Here is a 12,774-nt window from a genome sequence, read left to right on the forward strand (position 1 = left end):
CACTTATGCAAATTTGTTCTGGTTTTATTCATGATAAAGAGAAATTAATTAATTTAATTGCTCATAACTTTGGTATATTTGATGAAAAAGTTAATGAAACAAATAATTTGATATATTTCGATTTCATTCATTTTATATCGACGTTAATATTCGACCGAATTTATATCACTCGTAATATCGATGAAGAAATTAATCAAAGATTAATTGGAAAGTTATTACTTAAGCCGAAATTATTTAAACCATTAAACAAAGTATTTCAATCACAAAAAGTTAAAGATACAACAAAAATTAAATCACATTTAAATGAAATTTCTAATCCAACGAATTCTTTAAATGGAGTTTTGTTTGAATTAAAATCGAAATCTTTATGGGATCCATTAACACCATTTTATCAAGTTAATAAAACGTTATCGAAATATTCGAAATATATTAAAAAATATCCAAATGAATTAATGCCATTTAAAGAATTCATTAAAGAACCATTTGGAATGGATTTAATATCATTGTTAACTACGCCAACACTTTTAGCGATTGAATATTATATACTTTTATGTAAAAACTCACAAGAAACAAATCAATTAATATTAAATTTACTTATTAATGCATCACAAATTACACAAAAAAATAATTTAACATTAAATAATGAAATTATAAAAATTGATTCAATTGAAGAATTAATTAATTATATTAAAAATAATAATAACTTCGAAAATATTTTATACCAAAAATTCGAATTTAAATCTTATCAACCAAAGTCATTCATAGATTTAATTAATGACCTTGGAACTATTGGACAAATTGCTCTTTCCAAAATGAACATAACTAATTCACAATCCAAAACAAACAATAACGCAAACAAAACTGAAAATAATAATAAAATGTTAAATCTTAAAGCTAAAATTATGCAAAACTTTAATTCCAAATTACAAACATTTGAAAAAGATAATGAAAATGAATTTGATGAAACTAATGATTTAACAACTAAAGAAACTTGTTGCATTTGTAGATCAACAAATCAAGAAGATGAAATATTATGTTATCCAATTTATGTATATAATTCACGTGTTCCATTTGATAACGATATTTATCTTAATAACACTATTAAATGTTCTCCATGTTTCACTATATGTACACATTTAGCACATAAAGAATGTTTATGTGAAAACAATCAATGTCCTATTGATAGATACATTCGTAATATGTTTCTTCCTAAACTTGATGATCGAAATGATTTAAGTAATCCATTAATTACTGAAATAACAAATTCATTTAAAGAAATTATTTCACAATTCATTAAATGCGAATACATAATTGCATCGTTAAGTAGTTTGATAATTATTTATGAGTTACGATTACGTGCGAATCCTTTAGTTTTAAATAATCGAAAATATTATTTATTAGCACGAAATTTATATTTAAACTTAAAAACAATTTACTTAAATAACCAAAACGAATTTGTTGATAATGAAAAGTCGAATATTTATCATTTTGTATTTAATGTAATTAAAGACGAAAATAAATTTAATGAAATTGTTAATGAAATCGCAACAAAACTTAAAGGCAAAGAATTAAATTTATTTTTACGTCAAGTGAAAATTTTCGAATATTTCGTTTTGGGAAAGAATTATAACAATGAAACATTTAATGATTGGAAATTAATTTTAACAAATGAAAACCTTTGTAATTATTACAAATTCGATTTCGATGGAAATGAATATGAATTCGAACCATTTAAGTTAATGAAGTTACCAAAGAATTATCTGCATTTCGCGAAAGAGCCGTATAATCTTTCACGCGAAATAATGTCTTCAAGTGAATTTTACTTCGTTAACTTACAGAACGGAGTTGTGTCGAATAAAAAACAATTACTTTTCGCCATTTCATTGTCGCAAGAACAATTATACCTTTTCATGAACTTAAATGTTCAACACTCGAAAATACAATTAATAATAAAAATGAACAACGGAAAGTTATACGGATGCAACCTGCATTCGGTGTACGTCGACTTTTTGGGTAACGAAGGAGTCGGATTCGAAAATGAATTCGAATTGTTCTTGTCGGATGAAAGGCTGGAGAAGCTAACTGACGAATATCTGTCTGGTGAAGTGTTGCAGCAAATGATCGCATAAACGATAGCTTGATTGGATTAAATAAAGTTCGCAAGAAACTTTTAAATTGAACATATGTAAACATTAGAAAATATGTTCAATTTATGTAAACAATTGAATTTATTTTTCTAAAGGTTTAATTGTTGTCAAAATATTGATTTTAGCTTATTTAATGTTTATTTAAATGAATCAAATCAAAAAATGATCGATGGCCTTTTTTGAATGGTTTATCAGTGACGATCAAACTTTAGTAAATGTCAATTTTATTCAATGGTTATTTTTTGTTTTTAGTTAAATGCAAAATATAGATTTTTTAATTCAAAAAATGTTTCAACCTTTTGATAAACTGATTTCAGTGAATGGCCTCATTATTGAGAATTATGTGATATTATATTCAAAAACTAATGTTTAGACAGTGTCTTGTATTATTTACTTTAGTTTTGTGTCTCGTTTTTTCAGATATAAGTAATGATCATTGTTATTTAATTTTCATACTAATGAGAATGATTTCTTTAATGTTTTACTTTTATATAATTCGAACATTTGAAATATTTGATAATAAAACAAAAACACTAACATTACAAACACAAAGAGATTTAGAAAATGTAAAAGAATACGCAAAAGAAGCATTATTTTTAATTATAGAGGGTGAAATTACGATAATACCAGAGAAAACATTTTATGGTTGGAGTAATCTAGCATCTGTTAAAATTGGTAACTCAGTAGCTTTAATTGGCAAGCATGCATTTGATAGTTGCAAAAATTTATCAAATGTTACTTTTGGTGAAAATGTTACCACAATTGCAGAAGCTGCATTTCAGATGTGTGCTAAATTAGCGATAGTTATTTTTAATGAAAATCTAATTGAAATCAGTGAGAACTCATTTAATCAATGTTCATCACTAAAAAATATTAATTTATCAAATTCTGTAACTACTATTGGTTTATCTGCATTTTCTAACTGTGATAAACTTTCACAAATTATTTTGGGAGAAAATTTAACTACAATTAATGATTATGCATTTTATAGTTGCGAAGCTTTATCAGAGGTTATTTTTAATGAAAAATTAACTGAAATTAGAGAATTTTCATTTGCTCAATGTTCTTCACTTGAAAAAATTAAATTCCCAAATTCACTTTCTATAATTAAAGAAAATTGTTTTTCTAAATGCATTAAATTATCAAATGTAATTTTCGGAAATAAATTAACTAAAATTGGTCAGCAAGCATTTGCCAATTGTTTTTCTCTTTCAAATATCGAATTACCAAGTTCATTAACTATTATCAGTACAGCTCTTTTTGATGGTTGTTATTATTTATCGGTTGTTATTCTTGGTGAAAATGTGGTTTCAATTGAGAGAGCTGCATTTAACAATTGTAAATCTCTAAATTGTCTTTATTATTATGGTCACTCAGAACCTAATGTAAGTGGTAATGCATTTGATGGTGCTCCTATCAAATGTGTAATGACATTAGATTCATATAATTCAACAAAATTTGGTAAACTTAATGTATCAAAAGGAACGACAATCGAAAATTGTGGTCCATGGCCAACGCATCCATTTACTCAATCAATCACAAATTCAAATATTATATCAAGTTCATTTCCATTAAGATCTACTTCAAAAACTATAGCAATTGCTTTTGGTGTAAGTATTTTTTCTTTGCTAATATTGTTTTTGTTTTAAATAGTGTAAAAAATTGGAGTCATTTCTTTTTATTTTTTATGCGAAAATAATTCAAACATATAAAGGACTGCAAGAATATAGGAATTTTTCGAAAACAAACATAAGAAAAAAGTTGTGTTTATTATTGAAAATAAATTATTCTTTTTCTCCAAATGTAAATTAACAAAATTATTTTAAACTTCGGAAATGGGAAAATATCAATAATTTATGCGATCATCTCAAATATTTATTTTTTTTTTTTTGACATTTTTTCAAGCACATGGTAATAAAAATAAAATTCTAATGATTTATACATGATTTTATTTATTTTTAATATCATATTAAATTTTTTTCTTGAAATTATACTTGAAGAAACATAAACTGGTTCCAAAAAATGGAAAGCACGACATGATCCAATTATTTACTTTTACAGTTGAATATAATCGTACCTCACAAGTCATTTGCTTTCCTTTTTCGGAGATATATTTCGGAGATAATATATATATATATATATATATATATATATAAAATATATTTTATTAAAAATGGGAGAATTAACATCTTCATCTGCGGCAACATGAAACGGATCATCAAAATAAAATGAGCAAAATCTGTCTGCATGGATTATTTTTTTGGGTCTTTTGTCTTATTTTTATTGATACCCATTTCAATAATTAATTTGCGCATCATCTTGCAATGGGGATGTGTGGGCGTCACTGGCTGATCCTGTGAAAGTGGCTGCTTTTCAAAGCTAAAGATCAATCTTGTTGTTAGCAGTGCACAATTGAGGGAAAGAATTTACTGGAATTATTTTATGTAAGTCAAATCAATCAGATGTCCTTTAATCAAATATTGTTAAAATGCGTGAAAAAGCACAAAAAAACGAATTAATTTGCTCAGAGAGAGATTGGATGATGAAATGGAAAAGTTGGGAAAGAATAAGAAAAAAGAATATGGCCAATAAAGCGAAAACCGAATAAATACAGAGACAATTACAAGAACAACAAACACAATGAAATCAATAGTTATTTGTTCATGAAAAAAACTCCAACATGCGAAAAGATAAGTAATTTGAATGAACATTTATACAATTTATGATGTGGCAATGGAACAAATTAATATTAAAAATTTTAATTAGCGCCTTTTTCATTTAGTAATTTAACTATTTCTGTATAACCATATCGAGATGCATAAATAAGTGCTGTATTAAATAATTTAAATAATTTCCAAATATTATATTGAAATATAAAATTATTAAAATAAATCCAAAATAAAATAAATAAATATTTTTAGCATTAACATCAATATCTTCTTGTTCAAGAAGTAATTTGACTATTTCTGTATGACAATTTGCAGACGCTAAAATAAGTGCTGTATAAAATAATTTATATAATTTCCAAATATTATTTTGAACTTGTTTTTATCATTTTAACGTCCAATTTAGAATATTCGTTTATAAGTATGTCATTTCAAATATATTTACAAGAATGAGTAAAATGTATAGTTCTTACAATAGATCCATGTGACATGTCTTAATTTCTAATATGGAATTAGACCTTAATCCAAATAATAACGAGAGTCGTTTAGTTAATTTTCATATAAAGAAATTGACCAACAGTTTAAAAACGCTACAAATTCATCTCCACATAATGAAAAGATCAAAGCACATTAACACTTTTTTTACTGTTTTTTATTTTAAACATAAAATCGTTTCATACATTCTAAACTTTATTTATTAGCTTTTGCTCTTTTTGCTTTCTCTCTCTTTATCCAAGCGCCATCATCTTCCTTTGCGCCTACGACTCTTATATCCAAATATGGCATTTCATTAAATCCGAATGATTTTGCGACTCCTTCGATGTCCAACTTCTTCACATTAAAGCATTGTGTCAATGGATGACTTTCGTAACTCATCAAATAAGACTTCAGTCCTTCTTTTGCGTTTTTCATTAACTTTCGATTTGTCGTCATCAAATTCTCGATCAACAAATTAATCGAAATAATTTTCTTCGTTGGCATCGGAAGTTTCTTTAATGGGACTTTAGCGTCTTCAAGTATCTTAAGAAATGGTTTTTCATTCTCCATAAGAAAGAGAAGCGCTTGTCCTTCAGCTCCTGCGCGTGCAGATCTTCCGACTCGATGAATATATTCTCTTTCGGATGTTGGTGGATCATATTGTACAACCCAATCAACAGCAGGGATATCAAGACCACGTGCTGCAACATCTGTACATAACATTATCCCGGATTTTTGTTGACGGAATTGATTAAATGCATCAATTCGTTTTTGTTGAGATTGATCGCCATGAATTGCAAGCGTTTTAATCTTTAATTCCCCAAAAAACATATGGTGGAATTTAACAGAGGCGCGTGTTGAAAAAAATACCATAATTTTCTTTTTGTGATTCTTCTTCAGAAAAGTGACAAGGAGAAGAAGACGTTTATCAGGAGGAACAATTACATACGACTGCGTAAGGTTTGTTGCTGTTGAAGAGGAACTTGAATCATCAACGCCAACATAGATAGGAGTGCCTTGCTGAAAAGAAACTGCTGCAAGAGCTTCAACATCTTGCGTTTGTGTGGCACTGAAAAGTGCCGTTTGTCGAGCTTTGGGAAGATTAGCAATAATCTCGTCAAGTTGTGAACGGAAACCTGCTTCAAGTATTCGATCTGCTTCGTCTATAACAAGAATTTTAAGATTATTTAATTGAAACCCTTTGGTGCCAAGAATATGATCAACAAGACGACCTGGTGTGGCAATAAGAAGATTAACACCACTTTCATATTCTTTGATTTCTTTCTTCTTGGATGTACCTCCTATTGCCATTCCTGTAAAAATTTCTGTGCCTTTAAGTAAATTTTGAGCAACTTCATATGTTTGAACTGCAAGCTCATGAACTGGTGCAATAATTAAGCCAATAATTCCATCCTTTCTTTGAATGTTATTTTTTATCATAAAATTAATCATTGGAATAAGAAATGCAAGAGTTTTACCACTCCCTGTTTTTGCAGCAGCTAACACATCAGAACCATTAAGCATTAAAGGAATTGCTTGTGCTTGAATAGGCATCATTTTTGAAAATCCCATATTTTTAATATTTATCTGAAGGATTTCACATAATTCCAAGTCTTCAAATTTTTGGTCAGCCTCATTTTCTGTTGTCTGCATGTCATTTGATGTTTCGGCTTCCATTTTTTGTTTTGGTTGACCAAAATTTTCTTTAACGGCCACCTGTAATGATTAACGGACATCATTTCAAAATCATCAAGAAAATCGGAACAGGCTCATTTGGTGAGATTTTCAAATGCGAAGATAAAAACTACAATATATATGCTTTAAAACTCGAAAAGAAAAAATCAGAAAACCCACAATTATTAAACGAATCGAAAATTTACAGAATACTTAATGGAGAAATTGGATTTCCACAAATTCATTGGTATGGTGAGTATTTGGATTGTTATGGAATTTTAATTGATTGCTTAAATGAATCATTAGATTATTATTTTCAAAAAAATAACAATATATTTTCATTAAAAACTGTTCTTATGATTGCAGATCAAGCGCTAAGAAGAATTCAATTTATTCATTCTAAAGGATTTATTCATTCCGATATCAAGCCAGCAAATTTTCTTATTGGAAGAGGACATAATCGTAACACAATATATTTAATTGATTTCGGGCTTTCATTCCCATATAAAAATTTACAAACAGGTTTATGTTTCCCTCAAACTGATAGTTTTTCAATAATGGGAACTGCTCGATTCATGTCAATTAATAGCCTTCTTGGGTATACACTTTCGAGACGCGATGATCTTGAATCCCTTGGTTATGTTTTGGTGTATTTCTTGAAGGGAAATTTGCCTTGGCAAAGCATCGCATCAAAAGAAGAAAAATTGAATGCTATCACAAAAATGAAAATTGAGGCAAAAATTGATAACTACGATAGGTTATGCGACGGTTTGCCGAGTGAGTTTTCGATTTTTCTCCAAAGAGTATCAAGTCTTCAATTTGATGCTGAACCAGAGTACTCTTCTTACAGAGAAATGTTCAAAAAACTATTTCTGAAAAACGGTTTTATTTACGATAATTGTTATGATTGGAGTTAATTCTTTTGTACAAAAAATTTTTTTTATTGTTAAATCAATTTTTCAAAAAACATATGACTTTGAGTTCTAGGTAATGTTTCGATGATCATATAAGTTAGAATTAATTTTTTTTATGTAACATTTCAACTTTTGATTAGTTTGTATGGAATATAATCGTCTTTAATTCAAAATGGCGGTTTAAACGTTTGTGTTTCGAATAATTGCACTTTTGAACGCATTACTTCAACTGGGTACAAACATGCGAAAAATCAAGTGTTTTGTCCTTGGAGATGATACAGTTGGGAAATCAAGCTTGCTTGTAACATTTTGCAGTGGCTGGTTTCCAAAAGACTATATTCCATACTCAATCAATAATTATTACAAAAATCTTTTATATAATCAAGACCCTGTCAAATTAGAAATATTTGACACAAATGGCGATGATATATATGATGAAATACGTCGAACAACTTGTACTAATGTTGATGTTTTTATTATTTGTTTTTCTTTGGCCGACCGTAATTCACTTTCACGGGTGGAATCAAAGTGGATACAGGAAATTCGAAACAGTCATCAAAATGTTCCTTATGTTCTTGTTGGCCTCAAAAAGGATCTACAAAATAATGAACAAGCAGTTTCTACAGCACAAGGAGAAGAAGTTAAGTCCAGAATCTCTGCATATTCTTACGTCGAATGTTCGTCGTCAAATCACGATAATGTCGATCTTGTTTTTAAGACAGTATTAGATTCAATACTTGAACCAGAATCTGAACCTGAGCCACAACCGCAGTTACAGCCTGCACAGCCACAACAGCCGCCATCTCCAGTACCAGAGCAAAAAGTTCCACAAGAATCAAAATCTCGTTCAAATCGATCAGAAAACAGAAGAACCAAAAAATTCAAATGTGATCTTTTATAAAACTCTTTTTACCTTTCAGAAATACAATTCTTCTTCAAGGATTATGTAAAATTAATTAATTTTTTTATTGTTTTTGTAACCGAAATTCAATTTTTTCAATCCGAAGATTGACTTAGTTCGTTTGCAGTTGAAGCCGTACTGAAAGAACTTTTTCAACATCATATAACGGTTTGAATAACGAGCAAATTTCCATTTGATGAATTTAACTTTGCAAAATTATTTCGATATCTTTGAGAGACTTGGGAAATTATCATCATCTAGCTTATACGTAGGTTTGTTAGTTTCATTGTTGTTGTTAAAATTGTGGTGGTAATTCTTTGAATTATTCCGCTTCGTATTTTGATTCTTTCGATTATTTGTTTTTGTTCTCTGTGGGCTCTGGGGAGCACTCTTTTGACGTGACTTGTTTTTATTTCGTTGAATATTTGACTTCTGTGGTTCAACAAATATCGTCATATTTGGAGTAATAAATTTTCCTTTATAGGGAACCCATTGTAAAGCCCGCCAAAATGCGAAACATTGGACTGTTTCTTTGAATGTGATGGTGCAATTATCATTTTTCTTTTCTAATGATAACAATATATCTTTAGTATTGCCACATATTTTTTCTATGAATTGTTTAAACTCGTTTACCGAGTCAACGTTTGGACAAACTAATACTTGACCATTAATTGTAAAGCCAGGATATAAAGAAGAAGGTATTCCTTGTTCTGGAGATTCAAATAGTTGTACCCGTCTAGATGTGGAAACAGCTCTGCAAATATCATCTCTTCTTAGATTTAAAGGTCTGAAGTCTTTATGATTAACCAATTCATCAACAGGAATTAAACCACCAAACATTATAATACGAGATGCTAAGAACAAATCTTTTAGTAGGTTCTGTTCTGATAACGTTTGTTCGATATAAGCCAAAAGATTGAACTTTCTTGCATCGTTGAGGTGCATATACAAGGTCTAATTTTAGATTTGAATTGTTTACTTGATTTGGTTCCCGAGGCTGAATCATTCGAACCGCTTTGGTCAATTGAAACTCACTTTTTGTGTAGATAATGATCACCTATATTTACCACTTTCTTGCATTCTGAACCCCAATGAAATATTAGATAAAATGTATAGTACTATTGTTAAATAATTATGTGCACCAAAGAAATGATGTATTTTTTGTATGCTTTTTTAAATTGAAAATTAATAAACAGATCCCCCGGGGGATATTGTTTTTTATGCGACTCATTACTAAAAAATGAAATAAAGAAGCTCAACTCTTAAACTAACGCATGCCACTTTTCTTGTGAAGTGATGAAACAAATTTATGAAAAGTGACACTGATGGAGGAAGCTCGCTCATATTGTGAGAACTTCATAAAAAAAATTGAAGCATGTTCTGATTCATCAGAGGCATGCAACATCTTCCAAGATCTATTGTCGAAAATAGAAAATTTTGAAATAAGTCAACAGCATGATTTAATTAAGCTCACAATAATTTCATTACAAAATGCACAAAATGAGAACACAATAAATGCATGTATTGATCTTATACTTCAAGTTTTTTCACATTTCCTTTTTCAAGATGTTCAAAAAAGACTTGATTTATTTCTTACAGCAATTTCGACAGCTCTACAAACTAAATTCGGCCTAGCTTTTGTTTCAAAGTTATCTGTAATGGTTCAAGGCTTTTTCACAGATCCAAATCAAATTGATTTAAATTTCTTTTTGGCACTCCAATCTCCAATTTTCGCACATGTTGTTGCAAAAAATGAAGGATACGGTGAAATATTTAAGATTTGGTTTGGCGGATTGGCTAATTCCAATGGCTACGATATATTCAAAACAAATTACCAATTAGCATTGGCATATTTCAAAATGATGAACCACGCTTTTTTCCAGGCTGCAGTAGCAAATACAGAGGTTCCTGTACAAGATCAATTTCTAGTTGAAGCACAAAAATTGATGAGACTCACAATTGCTTCAATTTCAAGTTTATTGCATCAACAAACAATATAAATATTTACTATGAATAAATTTTGTTTTAAAAAAATCATAAATTTTTTTCAAAAACTTTGTTACATTATGTAAAAAACAAGGTAAGTGGTAAAAGATAAAGATAAAGTTCGATGTTAAAATTGTTTTAACACAGAAAATAGAACAAAATTTTACAATTTTTGCATTTCATGAAATTAGTTATAATAATAATTATAATAATTAATTAATTTCATAGAAGCAGCAAGTGTTGAATAACTTTTTGAATACTTGGCAAATAACCCCTTTCGGAGGTTTTGTCAAAATTTGTTTTCAAAAAAATGTAAACGTGCATGTTATCCGTTTTACTCAAACAGTTGACCAAATTGATACATGAATATTGAAGGAAAGAGCGTCATATTTGTCTTAGGCGGACCTGGAAGTGGAAAAGGAACTCAGGCTATCGCTGCATCAAAAGAATTCAAGTTTGGATATGCTTCTGCAGGAGATCTTCTTCGTGCTGAGGCAGCAAACCCAAATTCACAAAACGGCAAGCGAATTGCTGAAATAATAAATGCTGGGCAACTCGTTCCACCAGAACTTCTCGTGGATACACTTAAAAACGCAATAATTTCATCAGAAAGTCAGTACTTCCTCCTTGATGGATTCCCTCGTTCATTATTGCAGGATGACAAGTTCCGTGAACAAGTTGGGAAAGCTGCAGCTTGTTTGATGCTTGATGCTCCTGATGAAGTTCTCATTGAAAGACTTCGTAGTCGTGGAGCAAACTCAGGCCGCGCTGATGATAATGACAATGTGATCCCAACACGTATTGCAAACTATAAAAAGGAAACTCTCCCTGTTTTGGAAAGATACCAAAAAGAAGGAATGCTTGAAACAATCAACGCCAACCAACCAATCGAAAAAGTATATAATGACTTCTTACAAGTTCTTAGGAAATATTGGAACTTTTAATCAAACAATATCGTTTGAGAAATAAAGTTATCTCTCATTTTAAAGTCTTTTGTTTAACATTTCTTATTGGCCACATCAAATTTTGGTCTAAAACAATTGATGTTTTCAACAAAAATGATAACATGTTCTAAATATGATAATATGTCACTCAAATATACAATACCCCAGCGTACTAGTTTTCCAAATGATGTTGGGCATAAGCGTATATGTTCATTACTTCGAGCTTTTGAGCATTAGTTAGAAGCTCTTGTGGTGTATCGGTCTGTCACTTTTTATTTTGCGGGATTTTTCTTTTTTTGTAATAAAATTGCGCTATAGCCAAATTTCCAATTCCTATGGAAAAAGAACCAAACGATAACGAAAAAGAAGAGGAAAAAGGTGACGAAAAAGAAGATGGGGTTCCTGCAGTTGCAAAAAAAAGGAAAGTAAGACCAAAATTTGATGCAAATCTTTTAAACGATCCAAAAATTGGACTTGAAAAATTAATGAGACTTTTTGACAAATTCGATGAAGTTAACCCACTTGAAGGAAAAGAAGGTTTAGCAATTATGATGAGATATTACCAACAATGGCTTTATCATATATTTCCTGCTGATTTCGGTGACATGTGTTGGAAAATTGATCAGTTTCCAGGAACAAAGAAGATTTGTAGAAATTTTGTTGATGATAAAAAGGGTTATGACAGGTTTGTTGGTAATGACGACTTCCAAGGAAATGAAACCGAACCAAGAGATGAAGAGGATACAACAGAAATCGTTCCTCCTGAAAATCATATGGTTCAACAAGTTGCAATTCCAACCCCACTGCCACAAGAAAAGGCTGAAGACTCACAAGTAGGACCAGAAGTCGATATCGAAGCCGATATTTTGGATTTGCTTGATGATTAGATGACGCTTGTCAAAAACAATTTCATTTGCTTAATATAGTATGTTTGAAAATAAAATAATTATTTAAATTCTTTTTTGATCAATGTCTTTTGGTGCTCACACAGGTAATTAAAATTTTATTCATTCATCAAAAAGTCGAAATCCAGGAATATATCGACCCTAATTCCCCCTGTGATTT

The 12,774-nt window shown here is 29.7% G+C and overlaps 4 protein-coding genes across 4 annotated transcripts; 3 read left to right on the plus strand and 1 right to left on the minus strand.

The window, feature by feature from the left end:
• Window positions 1–5,503: 5,503 nt before the first annotated feature.
• Window positions 5,504–6,967, minus strand: GO595_009528 (ATP-dependent RNA helicase HAS1; the record flags this gene model as incomplete). Its single annotated transcript, XM_067923224.1, has 1 exon — window positions 5,504–6,967. One exon carries the CDS (start codon window positions 6,965–6,967, stop codon window positions 5,504–5,506), a length of 1,464 nt encoding a protein of 487 aa, XP_067770530.1.
• Window positions 6,968–8,119: 1,152 nt separating this feature from the next.
• On the plus strand, window positions 8,120–8,779 carry GO595_009529 (rac-like GTP-binding protein RAC2; the record flags this gene model as incomplete). The annotated part of the gene is made up of 1 exon (XM_067923225.1): window positions 8,120–8,779. One exon carries the CDS (start codon window positions 8,120–8,122, stop codon window positions 8,777–8,779), a length of 660 nt encoding a protein of 219 aa, XP_067770531.1.
• Window positions 8,780–11,127: 2,348 nt separating this feature from the next.
• GO595_009530 (Adenylate kinase family protein) lies at window positions 11,128–11,709 on the plus strand (the record flags this gene model as incomplete). The annotated part of the gene is made up of 1 exon (XM_067923226.1): window positions 11,128–11,709. One exon carries the CDS (start codon window positions 11,128–11,130, stop codon window positions 11,707–11,709), a length of 582 nt encoding a protein of 193 aa, XP_067770532.1.
• A 335-nt stretch (window positions 11,710–12,044) lies between these two features.
• Window positions 12,045–12,596, plus strand: GO595_009531 (uncharacterized protein; the record flags this gene model as incomplete). Its single annotated transcript, XM_067923227.1, has 1 exon — window positions 12,045–12,596. The coding sequence occupies one exon, from the start codon at window positions 12,045–12,047 to the stop codon at window positions 12,594–12,596; it is 552 nt and encodes a 183-aa protein (XP_067770533.1).
• Between the last annotated feature and the right edge of the window lie 178 nt (window positions 12,597–12,774).

This window comes from Histomonas meleagridis, assembly GCF_020186115.1.
Source record: "Histomonas meleagridis strain 2922-C6/04-10x chromosome Unknown contig_9, whole genome shotgun sequence".
Lineage (NCBI taxonomy): Eukaryota > Parabasalia > Tritrichomonadida > Dientamoebidae > Histomonas > Histomonas meleagridis.